Consider the following 16,902-nt stretch of genomic DNA (forward strand, 5'->3'; position numbering starts at 1 on the left):
ATCCAAGTCACAGCAATAAAGATTGTAAAAAGAACTATAGTAGCACAGTAAATAATCCCAAGAATTGAGAAATAGAAGTATATGAACTTACAAAGCTGTTTGCAACAAGGAAAATATTCACCAGAGTGAAAAAACAAACCTTTAGGGTTTGAGTAGATCTTTGCCAATTGTTCCTCACACAGGGATTCATATCTAGAATGTATAAAGAACAGGAAAAACTAACTCTCAAAATTCATAATTATACAGTCAGTAAATAGGCTGATGGCTGGAGAGAAGGCTCACTGGTGTGAACACTTGCTCCTCTTCCATAGGACCAGTCTAGTTCCCAGCACCCACCCGAGGTGACATGCAACTGCCTCTAACTCCAGTTCCAGCAGATCTGATGCCTTCACCTAGCCTCTGGTCTAGTAAAGTGCAGGTAGTAGGTGTTCCTCTAAGATCCATGACCTCACTATAGTAGCTCTGAGTAGTTAGATGTTAAAATGAATGACAGATCACTGGTATAATAGACTTGCTATTGAAAGTGAACAGCTGCCAGGCAGTGGTGGCACACACCTTTAATCCCAGCACTCTGGGAGTCAGAGGCAGGTGGGTTTCTGAGTTCAAGGCCAGCCTGGTCTACAGAGTGAGTTCCAGGACAGCCAGGGCTACACAGAAAAACCCTGTCTCGAAAAAACAAAAACAAAAAAAAAAAAACAAAACAAAACAAAACAAAACAAACAAACAAAAAAAAACCCCCCAAAAAAACCCGAATATATATTGCTTTTACTATGTTTAGGTATGGGCCTTGAATTCCTGTTCTTACCAAGACTTTAAGCATGAAAGGGTGCTGAAATTTGTCAAATGCTTTTTCAGCATCCAATGAAATGACCATGTGGTTTTTTTCTTTGAGTTTGTTTATGTAGTGGATTGCATGGATTTCCATATATTGAACCAACCCTGCATCCCTAGGATAAAGCATACTTGATCATGGTGGATGATCATTTTTATGTGTTCTTGGATTCAGTTGGCAAGAATTTTATTGAGTATTTTTGCATCGATGTTCATAAGGGAAATTGGTCTGAAGTTCTCTTTCTTTGTTGGATCTTTAATTCAAGGATCCAAAAGCAATATACAGCAAACTGGTAGCCAGCATCAAACTAAATGGAGAGAAACTTGAAGCAATCCCACTAAAATCAGGAACTAGACAGGGCTGCCCCCTTTCTCCTTATCTTTTCAATATTGTACTTGAGGTACTAGCTCGGGCAATTAGACAACATAAGGAGGTCAAAGGGATACAAATTGGAAAGGAAGAAGTCAAACTATCATTATTTGCAGATGATATGATAGTCTACCTAAGTGACCCAAAAAACTCCACTAGAGAACTCCTACAGCTGATAAACAGCTTCAGCAAAGTAGCAGGTTATAAAATCAACTCAAGCAAATCAGTAGCCTTCCTATACTCAAAGGATAAGCAGGCTGAGAAAGAAATTAGGGAAATGACCCCCTTCACAATAGCCACAAATAGTATAAAGTACCTTGGGGTGACTCTTACCAAACTTGTGAAAGCTCTGCATGACAAGAACTTCAAGACTCTGAAGAAGGAAATGGAAGAAGACCTCAAAAAATGGAAAACCTTCCATGCTCATGGATCAGCAGGATTAATATAGTTAAAATGGCCATTTTGCCAAAAGCAATATACAGATTCAACACAATACCCATCAAAATCCCAACTCAATTCTTCATAGAGTTAAAAAGAGCAATTCTCAAATTCATCTGGAATAATAAAAAACCCAGGATAGCTAAAACTATTCTCAACAACAAAAGAAATTCTGGGGGAATCAGTATCCCTGACCTCAAGCAATACTACCGAGCAATAGTGTTAAAAACTGCATGGTATTGGTACAGTGACAGGCAGGTGGATCAATGGAACAAAATTGAAGATCCAGAAATAAACCCACACACCTATGGCCACTTGATCCTCGACAAAGGGGCGGGAAAACATCCAATGGAAAAAAGATAGCCTTTTTAACAAATGGTGCTGGTTCAACTGGAGGTCAGCATGCAGAAGAATGTGAATTGATCCATCCTTGTCTCCTTGTACTAAGCTCAACTCCAAATGGATCAAGGACCTTCACATAAAGCCAGACACTCCGAAGCTAATAGAAGAGAAACTGGGGAAGACTCTTGAGGACATCGGTACAGGGGGAAAGTTCCTGAACAGAACACAGCTTATGCTCTAAGATCAAGAATTGACAAATGGGACCTCATAAAATTACAAAGTTTCTGAAAGGCAAAGGACACCATCAAAAGGACAAATCGGCAACCAACAGATTGGGAAAAGATCTTCACCAACCCTACATCAGATACAGGGCTAATATCCAATCTATAAAAAGAACTAAAGAAGTTAGATCCCAGAAAAACCAAATAACCCTATGAAAAATGGGGTACAGAGTTAAACAAAGAATTTTCACCTGAAGAACATCGGATGGCTGAGAAGCATCTTAAAAAATGCTCAACTTCATTAGTCATTAGGGAAATGCAAATCAAAACAACCCTGAGATTTCACCTTACACCAGTCAGAATGGCTAAGATTTAAAATTCAGGAGACAGCAGGTGTTGGCGAGGATGTAGAGAAAGAGGAACACTCCTGGTGGGGTTGCAAATTGGCACAACCACTCTGGAAATCAGTCTGGCGGTTCCTCAGAAAACTGGGCACGTCACTTCCTAAAGATCCTGCTGTACCACTCCTGGGCATATACACAGAGGATTCCCCAGCATGTAATAAGGATATATGCTCCACTATGTTCATAGCAACCCTATTTATAATAGCCAGAAGCTGGAAAGAACCCAGGTATCCTTCAACAGAAGAATGGATGCAAAAAATGTGGTATATATACACAGTGGAGTACTATTCAGCCATTAGAAACAATGAATTCATGAAATTCTTAGGCAAATGGATGGAGCTGGAGAACATCATACTAAGTGAGGTAACCCAGTCTCAAAAGATGAATCATGGTATGCACTCACTAATAAGTGGATATTAGCCTAGAAAACTGGAATACCCAACACATAATCCATACATCAAATGAGGTACAAGAAGAATGGAGGATTGGCCCCTTGTTCTGGAAAGACTCAGTGAAGCAGTATAGGGCAAAACCAGAACAGGGAAGTGGGAAGGGGTAGGTGGGAGAACAGGGGGAAAGAAGGGGGCTGATGGGACTTTCGGGGAGTGGGGGACCAGAAAAGGGGAAATCATTTGAAATATAAATAAAAAATATATCAAATAAAAAAAAAGTGAACAGCTAGGAGAATAAGAGATAAACACAATGCAATGTCTACAGAGGGAGTTTTCAATGAATATCCAAACTCTGTCTTCTATCAAATCATATACATTTTTTCTACAAGTATTCTATATTATATAAAGGAGGGGGTGGTTAGACTATGTATAACAGAACCCAAGTAGGTTTGGTGGTTTTGTGTTGTGGGAGATAGAGATACTTGCACATCTAGGTTTACTACTGTCTTGTTCTCAATGTATTTTCATACTTGTTTATGCCTAGAAGTCTTAGAAAGATGCACACCAATGTATTTATGGTAGTTATCTGTGAAAATAATTTTTTAATTTTTAAAATGTTTCTGTTCCCTGAATTTTACATAATTCCATAATCATTTGGAAACAAAACATTTTTAAAATAATGCATTATATATAATTGCCAAAAATATAGAGAAACTAAATCAAAACCAAGGATTCAGAAGCAAATTTATCACAGTTTTTTTTTTTTCTGTGAGGCTGGCTCTACATATAGGGAACATATATTAAAGTAAGAATAGCATTTGAAATTATATAAATCCATGAAAGAGATCTGTTGTAAACTACTAGTTTACACTGGAAATTGTGAACAGCATGATTTACAGAACTTTGTGAAATCCAAAGTCTTCCATTCAAATTCACATATTCATTGATCATTAATACACATTGTATGGGACTAAAAAGGATAACAGCAAATATCTGTTCATTCTATAAAGAGCACTGGTCAGACCAAAGAAACCCATCTATCTTGGTGAAACAGTGACTTTATTGGGGTTACATAGAGGGTCATAGGTGAGTGGGATGACTAAGTTCTACTCCAGCACCAAATAGCCCCCCACAGTGGGGAAGAATTCACATAAGCTACATGGCTGGAGCCTTGGCAGACAGCTCTGCTGACTGTAGGGTCCCTCTCCCTGGCAGTTTATCCCTCTATAGCCTTCAAGATCCTCCTGATCTATGTAGGTTGCATTCACCTACTGATTCTGAAAGTCTCCAAGAAAGAATGCTTCAATTCTGAGAGGATAGCTACACACCAGAAGTATTACTCCAATAACTTAAAACGCAAAGCAGAGAGGATAGCAGTGGAAATGGGGGAGGGATAGACATAGAAACTCAACATAAAAGAGGACAGAACACTTCTCCTCTCAACCCAGTAATCCCAGAATTTTACATATACTGTCTAGAAGATACAGCACAGCAGACGCTTCGTAGTACCGGATTCTAACTGAGTACCTCTTGTCTGTCACACAGCAATCAACAAGCCTTTTTACTGGAGAACGTCCCGTGCAATAATGCGAGCTGCGAAGAAGTGCATCGGATGTTTAAAGTCTACTGGGACCTAGCAGGCCTGAACCTAATCAAAGATGCCATAGTGGCCACCTTTTTTGATATTTATGAAGATGTGAGTCCAGAGCTGTCCTGTATTAGAGTTTAACTGTGATGTTAAACTCTTGTCTCGCTGTAGCTTCATGTTTTTCTTACCAGAATGTGTAATGAGAATGAAAGTAAATGAACTCATCAACAAAAACCTTTTAGTTTTAAATATGGGCATGGTCTAGCTACCGACAGTACTAGTTATCTCTATAGTTGAATATGAAAATATTATCTGTTTTTGTTCTTGTTTGGAATAAACTGCCACAGAAGTGTGCTTTTAGAGTAGAAACTTACATGCTGACCAAAAGCAGAGCTGACAGGTACCTGCACAGAATGGCAGAAGAGTGGGTTCGCCTACCCCTGTGAACTAGATCAAGGCATCTCAGCTGCCCTTTTCTATGGCTCCATTACTGGTTGCCGGATAGCCTGGTAGTACCTGGTTAAGATGTCGGTACCTGGCATCTACCTTAATAGAGAAAACTTCAGCACTATTTAGAAGAAAGAAGAGACTGCTGAAGTATATAAGTTAGTTTATCGACATCCATCCTTGCAGGTGGTTTACTGTGGAGTAACACCCGTCAGTAGCCATCTCATTTTGTTGTAGTTCTCTTTGGGTTTAAGAGGCTTGTACTCAATGATGGCTTATCAATACCTGCATTTCCTTCTGCTCTTCCTACTGCCAAATCTCATTTCCTTTCATTTTTCATTAGCAGTTTTCAAGCATAAAAGTAATTGGTAGAAATATTACAAGGGAAAAAATCAACAAAATTGCCTACAAATCAATTTTTAATTTCTGTACATCAAAAAATATAACAAATGAGATTTTAAATTATTTTTAAATATGGGAAATAGAATGCTTCAAATAAGTGAAATACTTCACATCCTTAATATAAAGGTCTTCATAGAAACTGATACACCAGTTTCTGTGAGTAATAGAAAAATAGAATATAGTCAGTGTACAGGAAAAATATGTTGCTAGCATTTATAAATGAAAATCGAATAGACTCATGAATGTAAAAGAATGTCAGCTTTATGTGAACATATGGTTTTTCTTCAATTAAATGATCTGAATTTCTGCTTTATAAAAGGGAGCGGAAAGGGTAGGGCCAGTGCTGCAAGGGTAACTTGGCTGTGTTTGCAGAGAGTCTGAAAATGTCTGCAGAGCAGTGAACTGTCTCAGCCTGTAAAAAGCATTGCTGCAAAAGCCTGGAAAGCTGAGGTGGAGCCCAACCCACTGTGGGAAGAATCCATTCCTGAACGTTGTCCCTGACTTCACATCACCCCCCCCACCCCACCCAGTGATGAGCCTAAACGTGAAAGCTGAAGGCTGGGCGAGCTGACGCTGACCCACCTTCAATCCCAGTGCTCTTGGAGCTGAAGCAGGTGTCAGTCTGAAGCTAATCCAGTCTATAAACTTGGGTAGCCAGTTTCAGGCCAGCCAAGGCTACATCATAAGCCCTTACCACCAAAAAAAAAAAAAGTCACATCTCATAGACATACGGCAGAAAGGAATATACCAAAATGCTAACAATTATTTCCCAGGATTTTTTCTTTTTGATTATTGTTTAAGTTTTAAGTTGTATGCACACATTTTCAATAAGCTTATTTCAAACAACTTACCAAGGCATGTACTTAAATAGTAAACAGGTGTTAGTCAACTCTTTACAACTGGTAAGCTAGCTGAGAAAATTTACTTAAAGGGACAGAGGGTTTCAGCCCACAGTCACTGGATCTGTTTCTCCTAGCCTGTGTAGCACAGTGCATCATGGCAGGAGCGCATGGTGAAGGAGGCAGTCTACAATTAGAGAGAGAAGGGAAAACACTAATGTCACAGTACCTCTTCAGGGACACCAGGAACATGTCACAAGTAGGCCCTACCTCCGAAAGTCCCACCACTTCCCACATGTTGCCAAGCAGGTCTTTAATGTATAAACCTCTGGGGTAACAATTATTCACACTATAGCACAAGTCACATGGTGCTCTTTATCCCTCACTGAGTAGTTTTTCTTACAATGTTTGCATTTTCAGGGGATCTTGGACATTATAGTCCTCAGTAAAGGATACACCAACAATGATGTTGCCATCCATACCCTCAAAAATAACTTTGAAGCAGATGCTTATTTTGTTAAAGTCATTGGTGAGTATTTTAGATGTCAACATTCATCATCTTTCCCTCCTTCCTTTCCTCTCTCTCTTTCTACTCATTTCATGGTCTAAGTGCATGCTCCTGTGTAATGCATTTATAGCCCTGCAGATCAGGAAATGAACTTGAGTAGCACATTGCGCTGGCTGTGATAGGACCACATTCAAACACACCAGCTGTCCCAGCAGTGACTCCCTTTCCCTCTGGTTTAGTATTCTGCCCAGGATATCTGTTGAATTTTTCACATTTTTCTATGCTTCTTCAACCTAGAACATTTTTTCAGTCATTTTCTATTTTTATCTTCATTGGTGTTAAAGAATTCTAATTTTATATTGTTAGATAATTCTATTTCCTTGCTATCTAACGTGGGTCACCCATTTTTGCCACAGTGAGGAGTTGCAGAACAGAGGCTCTCCACTTGCAGGCCCTGAGACCAGGAGACCCACAGAGCACACTGCTCACCTGCTCACAGAGATGAGCACTTTGGGAGATTGTGTGTGTGTGTGTGTGTGTGTGTGTGTGTGTGTGTGTGTGCATGTGTGTGTGTGTGTTTCCTGCATAGAAGTATGTGTGTCACATGCATGTCTGGTGCTATCAGCGATCAGAAGAGGGTTGGATTGACTTGAACTAGGGTTACAGACTATTATGAACCACGATGTTGATACTGGGGACAGAACCCTGGTCCTTTATAAGGACAAGCACTTATAACCACTGAGCTGTCTCTCCAGCCCTGAGATAACCAGTTTGTTGTTCTTTCTCTTTTTTTTTTTTTTTTTAATTTTCTCTTCTTAAGTACATTGGTATTTTGCCTGCACCCATGTCTGTATGAAGGTATCAGGTCCCCTGTAATTAAAGTTTCAGTCAATGTGAGCTGCCACGTGGTGCTGGGAATTGAACCTGAGGCATCTGAAAGAGCATCCTCTGGAAGAGCAGTCAGTGCTCTGAAAACTACAAAGCCATTTCTCCAGCCCTGAGATGACCTGAATTTACTGGTTTCTTCTTTCCTATCCCTCCATACACACATTCTTATATTACTTGTATAATTTTTGTGTCAAGTTTTTATCTGGTAGCATTTGAGTCCATTGATACCTCAACTTTTGTCAAATGATCCTGCTTTTTTATCATTCTGTCTACATTTTTTATCATTCCATCCTACATTCATGCATGCAGGAACCCTCAGAGGTCAAAAGAGGCATTAGATCCCCTGAATCTGGAGTTACAGACATTTGTGAGCCACCAAACCCAGGTCCTCTGCAAAGGAGCCAGTGCTCTTAACTGCTGAGCTGTGTCTGCAGCACCATCCTTCTACATTCATAGGCTGGAATTTAGATGTTCTTCCTATACAACCTTGCTCTGAGCCTTGACTCCTACACAGTTTTCCATGTATATAAACCCAAGCAGGCTCCATCTAGTCCTATATGTACGATAAAGCGATGGATTCCTGCCACTACTTCCATTTCTCTCACAACATAGCACTGCCCAGTTTTTTCTAGTCTCTCCATGTGCATCTTCTGTAGCAGTGAGAATTTGGCCTCTCATTTCTGTGATGTTTCTTTACTGCAACCAGTTGCCCGCAGGTGCCCATCCCATGGGCAGCTGTGCTCATAAAGGCCTTGTGTGTTTTATTGTGTGTGTGCCTGCATTCTCTGGAAAGACTTCAAATACTGCTGCTTTTAATTTTATTTCTACATGATTGTTTTCAGTATGTGGAAATAAATGTTGCACTGCAGCCTCATTGGACTTATTGATTCTCAAAAGATGTTTTTTTTAAGTAGTTGTTTGGGGGACTCTTTCTTCACAGACAACCATTCACAGGGAGGAACAATTTTCTTTCTTATTCTTTCTCTTATCCCATGCCTTTTATGTCTTTATTGTGGTGCCAACAAAGAGAACAGTGGGCATCTTTGCCTTCTCTCCATCGTGGGTATCACCACGTGGTATATGAGCTGTACAAGGCCTTCTCCTGGTGTCATATTTTTTTTTACATTTTTTTCTTTATTGATATTTTTTTATTTACATTTAAAATGATTTCCTCTTTTCTGGGTCCCCACTCCCCGCAAGTCCCATAAGCCCTCTTCCCTCCCCCTGTTCCTCCATCTACCCCTTCCCACTTCCCTGTTCTGGAATTCCCTTATACTGTTGCATTGAGTCTTTCCAGAACCAGGGGCCACTCCTCCATTCTTTTTGGATCATTTAATATGTGGATTATGTCTTGGGTATTCAAAGTTTCTAGGCTAATATCCACTTATCAGTGAGTGCATACCATGATTGATCTTTTGAGACTGGGTTACCTCACTTAGTATGATGTTCTCCAGTCCATCCATTTGTCTAAGAATTTCATGAATTCATTGTTTCTAATGGCTGAATAGTACTCCATTGTGTAAATATACCACATTTTTTGTATACCTGGGTTCTTTCTTTCCAGCTTCTGGCTACTACAAATAGGGCTGCTATGAACATAGTGGAGCATGTGTCCTTATTGCATGCTGAAGAATCCTCTGGGTATATGCCCAGGAGTGGTATAGCTAGTGTCATATTTAAACATCCACCACTCTGCTCCTCATTTACTGAGAATTTAGTCAGTCAGTGTTGAAAGATAGCTATTTTGTTTTTGCTACTTATAGTTAATCTCTGACCTCTACACATACACCATGTCACAAATGCATCCATAGCCACATGCATAAATATTCACAGATTTAAAATTTTTAAATTAAGTTTTAAAGATATATAGGTATATAGTGAACAGAAATTTAATTTGCTCAGAAACTGAACTGGTTCCAATTTGAGATCATGAATCAGTGGATGCATTAGTAGACTTGAGGGCTGGGGTGGGGGATAGATCTTATTTTTAATTTATGCTCATAACAGTAATAATAAGCTGTTCTTTATCTTTCCACAGTTCTTAGTGGTCTATGTTCTAATGACTGTCCTCGTAAGATAACAGTAAGTAAATTTAATTCTTCATCACAAATACTTCTGTGAAATTTTTTTAAGGGACCTAAAGAGGTGACTCAGTGCTTAAAAGCATTTACTACTCTTGCAGAAGACCCATATTTAGTTCTCAGCACCTATATAGAACTTTACAACCATCTGTACTCCATTTCTAGGGATCTGACACCCTCTTGTGGATTGTTCAGGAACTGTATACACATGGTGCACATACATACATGCAGGCAAACACTCATACATATAAAATTGATAAGCTTAATAGCATTCTCTTCAGATTAAGTAAATATATACAAAACAGTCATGATACATTACAATCAAAGTTATAAATAGTGTTTGGTAGTCATTAAATTATCTGTCTTACTCAAGGAAATTGCTAGAATTTGGTACTTTGCCATAAAAAGTTATCACTATACAACTGAGAATGTAGCTTACTTAGCAGTCAGCTTTCTAACTAGCACAGATCTTGAGTTTGATCTGTACTACATAAAAGCAGGCCTGGTGGAACATGTCTATAATCCCAGTACATGAAGGTAAAGAAGGTACGTGTGGCTCAGAAGCAGTCGCTATGGGAGGTTGTAGCTGCAACTGGAGTCAGGCCCAAACACCTGCCACCCCTTTGCTAGGTCTCCAGGATTCTAAGCCTGAGCCCAACCTGAGACCAGGCTGCCTATCACAGCTCACCACCCCACAGATCACTACCTTTATGACACACTCTATTGCTTCACACTTAGTTTTTTTCATTAGATAAGAACAATAGAGCACAACCCTAAAGAACAGTGTTACTCATCTTTGAGTAAGTGATAGAAAACACAAAATCAAGCACATCCATGTGTGTGCAGAGAGAGGGAAGGCATATATGGAAGTCTGAGGACAGCCTCCAGCGTTTCTCTTCATCCTCCCATCTGGTATGAAACCTGGCCTCGTGTGTGTGTGTGTGTGTGTGTGTGTGTGTGTGTGTGTGTGTGTGTGTGAGAGAGAGAGAGAGAGAGAGAGAGAGAGAGAGAGAGAGAGAGAGAGAGAGAGTGTGTGTGACTCTCTGCTACATACTCCAGGCTACCTGGACCACATGCTTCTAGGGATTCTCCTGGCTCTGCCTCCCATCTTGCCCAAGGAGTACTGGAATGAGGGAGAGGGACAGGGAGGATAGGTAGATAGACAGATGATTGATAGACAGATAGATGATCGATGATAGACACATGATAGATCAAGAGAGAGATGACAGACAGATGGACAGACAGACAGATGGACAGACAGTCACTGCATCTAGCTATTACAGGAGTCTGACTCAGGTCTAAGGCTTGTGATACTTTCATCCACTTAGCAATCTCCCCAGCCTCAAAAACAGCATTAGCCACCATTTTACTATTTAAAAAGAAAAAAAAGCCTAAGCCTTAGAGAAGTTAAATGCTCCCAAGTCTTAGGATCAGGGAGAAATTCCAACGCAGACCTAGATGTTTTGATTACACTCCCAAATCTTTTTAATCCAGTTAAAGCACTACAATGCCAATACTTTTATGTATAGTTGAGAAACTTCCTATAGTTGAGACATCCTGACTGCTTGGGAACAATGACTCTGAAGTAGTGAGGAGAACAGGGTTGACGAGAAGAGCAAGGTTGGTTTACAATGCATGGAGAGCCCGAAAGCTGAGTGATTCTCCACGGCCTCCACTGAGGCAGAGGACCCAGGGCTTCTCCACGCACTTACCTCTTAACAGGATGTTCATTACAATCTACAGGGTATGTCCTTTTTAATTAGAGTTGATTTCAAAAAGAGGAAATGTATCCTCTTATTTAAAGTTTAAAGTCAGTTCTATAGGGGCCTGGAGAGATGGCTCAGCAGTTAAGAGCACTGACTGCTCTTCCAGAGGTCATGAGTTCAAATCCCGGCAACCACATGGTGGCTCACAACCATCTGTAATGAGAAACAAATAAAAAAGACCTGTGGGCTGGAGTGAGCAGGGTCCGGAGCAAGCAGAGGTGGGAGTAAGGGGGAGAAAGGGAAGAAGCGAAAAAGACAGTTCTGTAAATAGAATTGTGATAAACTATCAATCTGATTAGGATCTGTAAGTGTCTCAGGAAAAGCTGGAAAGTAATATCTCTAAATGCATAAACAATTATATGAGATAGAACTAAAAGTCAATATTCTCACTTGATTGTTATTATAAACAAATTTTGGCATTTATTTATGTTACTAAGAAATTGTAGCATATGTCTAATTCAGTATATATAACATGGCGGGTGTGGTGGTGCACACCCACAGTCCCAACACTTGGAAGGCAAGGGCAGGCAGATCTGAGTACAAGGCCAGCCTGGACTACACAGTGAGTTTTAGGACAGCCAGGGCTATGTAGAGAGACCCTGTCTAAAAAAATCCAAAAAAGAGAGGAAGGAAAGACAAGGAAGAAAGGCAAGGATAAATTGTTGTCATGTTTGAAGTGAGGTCTGAGATTTTCTTAGTACTGGTAGTCAAACTCACAGCAGTTCAGTAACTCTCTAGCATAACCTGCCTCCCTCTCTAAAGCTCATTTAGTCTAGTTCTTGGTGTAACTTGAATAGTAAAGACAAGTTTGTTTACAATATTTACCTTTATAAAGACATTAGATCTTTAAAATACTTTGTAAAAATTCTGAACCTTATAAATGCAACCATCAAGTAATATAATGTATTAGGAATTTTGCACTGGGGCCACTGTGATAGCCTAGCATGTAAAAGCCAACCCTGATGACATTAGTTTGATCTCCAGGATCCACATAGTAGAAAGGAGAACCAACTCCTGTAGGTGTCCTATAATCTCCACACATGTTCTGTTGCACCCAATACTTACACATACACCAAAATAATAATAATAATAATAATTTTCTATTAACCAGGTTTAATTTGAACTAGTATCTACTTATGGAAATGTTCTCTTAAGTAGCTAACAACTGCCTAAGTTATATAATTATATACATAACTATATATGGCTACTGGTAGACTTCCTGTGTTCTGGTAGATTCCCCCACCCTACCCCAACACATACGTACATGTATAAGTAGATAACGCTAAATTTAGACTTATTGACCAATTTAAAAAAAAAAAAAAGACATGACAGTGATGTGAGGTGTTTTGTTTTGTTTTGTTTTGTTGTTGGTGGTGGTGGTGGTTTTTCAAGACAGGGTTTCTCTGTGTAGCCCTGGCTGTCCTGGAACTCACTCTGTAGACCAGGCTGGCCTCGAACTCAAAAATCCGCCTGCCTCTGCCTCCCAAGTGCTGGGATTACAGGCGTGCACCACTACTGCCCGTCCGATGTGAGGTTTTGGAGGGAGGAGCCAGGGTGGATTTGATCAAAATACTGTGTGTAAAAGTATGAATTTTCAAATAATAATTAAATATTCTTTAATTTTTTTACCTAAATAATAAATTTTTTTGAAATTCAAATCATTCACTTACTTCCCAAGAACACCCATTTCCTTTCTTCCTGCAGCCCTTTGGAGTGAATCAGCCTGGACCTTATATCATGTACACAACAGTAGATGCAAATGGATATCTGAAGAACGGCTCAGGTAAGACCCAGTGGGATGGCCACAGCATGTCGGTCATTTTCCTTCAGTATACTGGATAGAGACGTTGCTGTCAAAAAAATCATCATACATCACAATATGAATAAAATTTTCTTTTATTGCACTTTTCTTTAGATGTACATAAACAAATTTCAAGAGATTTCAGGACAAAAAATTAATGTTTATTTCTTCATATATTACTATTATGGTGAACAAAGCCCAGTATCCTTATTTTCAGCTGAAATAGCAGAAATTGAGAGGTAATTTGAGTTATCTTAAAGATTAAAATGGTAAGTCATATAAATTAAGCTCACTTTAGGAGAAGTTAAATGTAGTAATCCAATTAATAGTACAATCTAAACCAATCCTATATTTTCAAATGTGGCGTAAGAAGTCTAAGATAGAAAGAAGTTTTTGACGTGTTTTTAAAAGTACAATTTACTTGTACATTGCAGCAAAGGTTATAACAAAATTGCATTAGGACAAAAAGGAAACTGACTAAAGGATATGCGCATGTGACCAATGGCACATTATAGTAGATCCAACAGCCTGCACGAAGAAGCCTAGCATAATTTCTTTCTTGAAAATCCTAGAGTCTTGCCCATGAAGTAGTATAAACAGGCTTGTTATAATAACCATAAAGAACGTGTTAGTGGACAATTTTGTAGTATATAATGGTCTTACAAATAAATGTACTACAATGAGGTGGGTTTTTTTTAGCTTACTATAAACATTTAAGAATTCATCATGCTGGGTGTGGTGGCAGGCAGGGGGATCCCTGTGAGAATTGATCATGCTGGGTGTGGTGGCAGCAGAGGATCCCTGTGAGTTCCAGGCCAGCTTAGTCTGCATCTGAGCTGCAGGCATCCACCAGGGTCGCAGAGAAGCGCTGTCCCAAAAAAAAAAAACAAAAGAAAGAAAAAAGGAAAGTTCTAACAAGAATGTTATACTCAGATATTTTGAGATATCACTACAAGAAAGAAGTCATTTAAGGCTTAATTTCTATACATACTATATTTTATTATCTATTAATTCTTTAAGTTCTTTTTAAAGATGCATATAGTTTTACTGCTAAGTGAAATGTTCTAAAACTCATTTATTTAACAATGCTGGTTAAAAAAATAAAATAATAAAATAAAAAATAAAAAATAATGCTGCTAAACTCAGGCATACTAGTATGCTCCAAACCCAAAACTTACCTCCATGGGTGAATTATCAATCAAACTCAAATCTACTCTTTAGCAACTTAAATGCACTTCTTTTTTTTTTTAAGATTTATTTTCTTTTCTTTTTTTTTTCGATATATTTTTTATTTACATTTCAAATGATTTCCCCTTTTTCTAGACCCCCACTCCCCGAAAGTCCCATCATCCCCCTTCCCTCCCCCTGTTTTCCCACCCAACCCTTCCCACTTCCCTGTTCTGATTTTGCCCTATACTGCTACACTGAGTCTTTCCAGAACAAGGGGCCACTCCTCCTTTCTTCTTGTACCTCATTTGATGTGTGGATTATGTTTTGGGTATTCCAGTTTTCTAGGTTAATATCCACTTATTAGTGAGTGCATACCAAGATTCATCTTTTGAGTCTGGGTTACCTCACTTAGTATGATGTTCTCCAGCTCCATCCATTTGCCTAAGAATTTCATGAATTCATTGTTTCTAATGGCTGAATAGTACTCCACTGTGTATATATACCACATTTTTTGCATCCACTCTTCTGTTGCACTTCTACTTCAAAAAATATTCATCTCATACCATCAGAAGGTTATTGTCTCAGACTGGTGTTATTAATTTTAAAATGAGAACTCTCCTACTTACCATAGCTGTGTACCAATATCTTAAATTCCTGTTTTATCCTACATTTTATTAAAAATAATTTTCTATTTAAGTTTTTATACACCTGTTCACAAAGAGTCTCTGATTTCTTCTGGACTTTGTATTATGGAGCTGCCATAGCTGTGCTGGCTGGACCTCTACGGTGTCTGCTTCTTCAATACATTGAAACAGTACAGCAGTGAACATCTAGGGAAGAAGCACATATGATAATGAGCTAAACACAGAAGAAAAACTAAGGACGTATGAATGCAATGTCCAGTCAGTAGAAATGCACTAGCAGGTCACAAGTACAGTGTACGAGCACAATTTGAGGCTGCTCCCCAGTGTCAAGATGAAGTATGTAAGCACTAGCAGCACAAGCACCGTCATAATGAGAACGTTCTGGGTGTGCTGCCTAGAAAGTGCCATGTATAGTGCAAACCAGGGTTACAAGTCACTGTGCATGACTCTGTCACACCGAGGCCATTCTCACAGACACACGTGCATACTGAGCACCTTCCTGCAGCACTCCCCATCACTCTCCATATGGACCCCCTATCAGGATTGTTTCTGCTTTCCTAAAGTAGGAGAAAGTGTGTGATATTTGTCTTTCTCAGACAGGCTTACTTCCTATGATAAGATTATCTTCACTTATTTCTACTTGACTGCAAGTTAACTCCATGTCATAAATAGCATATAAATAGTATATAAATAGCATATTTTCTTTTTATCTGGTGTTGGGCACTTTGGTTGATTATATAGTTTAGCTCTTGTGTAAAGATCTGTAGTAAACATTCATACACAGTAAGCATCTCTGTGATGACTTAGAGTTTGTTGTATAGAGTGCTAGACCCAGGCTATATTGTAGTTTTAGTTTTTTGAGGAACCTCCATACTGATTTCCATAGTGACTGGACTAGTTACATTTCCACCAACAGACTAAGTGTTCTCTTTTGTCCAAATCATCAGCAGAGCACCTGTTGTTTCCCTCTTCAGTTATGACATGATTTTCTGGGTGTAGTAGTCTGAGTTTGCAGTCATTGTCTTTTAGAGCTTAGAATATAGATTTCCAAGCCCTCCTGACTTTTAGAGTTTCTTCTGTAAAGTGTGGTGTTGCTCCAATGAGATTGTCTTTATATTATGTATTTACTTCATTTGCCTGTTTGTCTGTACATGTCCTTTGTTGTGTATACTAGTGCTTTAGCTATGATGTGGGTAGGTTTTACTCTGGTGTTCTTTGTTATTCTGAATTCCTCCTGTACTTGAATGGATACCCCTTTCCCTAGATGTGGGAGATCTGCTGTCATTTTATTGAAAAAGAGTTTCTCCCATCAAAGTATGGCAATGCTTGAAGGGTGGGATGACCATTACTTGATGTTTTCTACACCATTAGCGTGACATTCTCTTTGTATGCCTATGAGTCGTATATTTGACCTTTTACAGTTTCCCACAGATCTTTAATGATCTGCTCATAGTTTCATATCTTTGCTATTATGTAAATGTTCATCTCTTCTACCATGAAATTCTTGCCCATTTACGATTCAGATCTTGACTCTGAGAACTCCTTTTCTGTCTCTATAATGCCTGTCACACTCCTAAGTAGTCCTTTGTAAAAGACAGGTCACAGATGTTGATTCAACAAGTGGGAAGTTTTTTATAAGCCATTCATACCTCTGGTCTGGTCATGAGCACTCCTAAGAAGGCATTCAGGATGTCAGGCATGCCACTTGAAACCCATCTATATTGCCTTACAGACTCTAACTTCAACCAGGTTTCCACCTTGCTGAATATT

The 16,902-nt window shown here is 39.1% G+C and overlaps 1 protein-coding gene across 1 annotated transcript in view; it reads left to right on the plus strand.

Moving 5' to 3' along the window:
- Itfg1 (integrin alpha FG-GAP repeat containing 1) overlaps positions 1–16,902 on the plus strand; it is a 112,719-nt gene that overhangs the window by 84,344 nt on the left and 11,473 nt on the right. Inside the window, exons 11-14 of the mRNA XM_052167176.1 lie at positions 4,544–4,694; positions 6,695–6,803; positions 9,709–9,752; positions 13,222–13,300. Of these exons, the coding sequence (XP_052023136.1) occupies positions 4,544–4,694; positions 6,695–6,803; positions 9,709–9,752; positions 13,222–13,300 (383 nt within the window). The remainder of the gene's footprint in view (positions 1–4,543; positions 4,695–6,694; positions 6,804–9,708; positions 9,753–13,221; positions 13,301–16,902) is intronic.

Source organism: Apodemus sylvaticus, chromosome 21 (genome assembly GCF_947179515.1).
Source record: "Apodemus sylvaticus chromosome 21, mApoSyl1.1, whole genome shotgun sequence".
Classification (NCBI taxonomy): Eukaryota; Metazoa; Chordata; class Mammalia; order Rodentia; family Muridae; genus Apodemus; species Apodemus sylvaticus.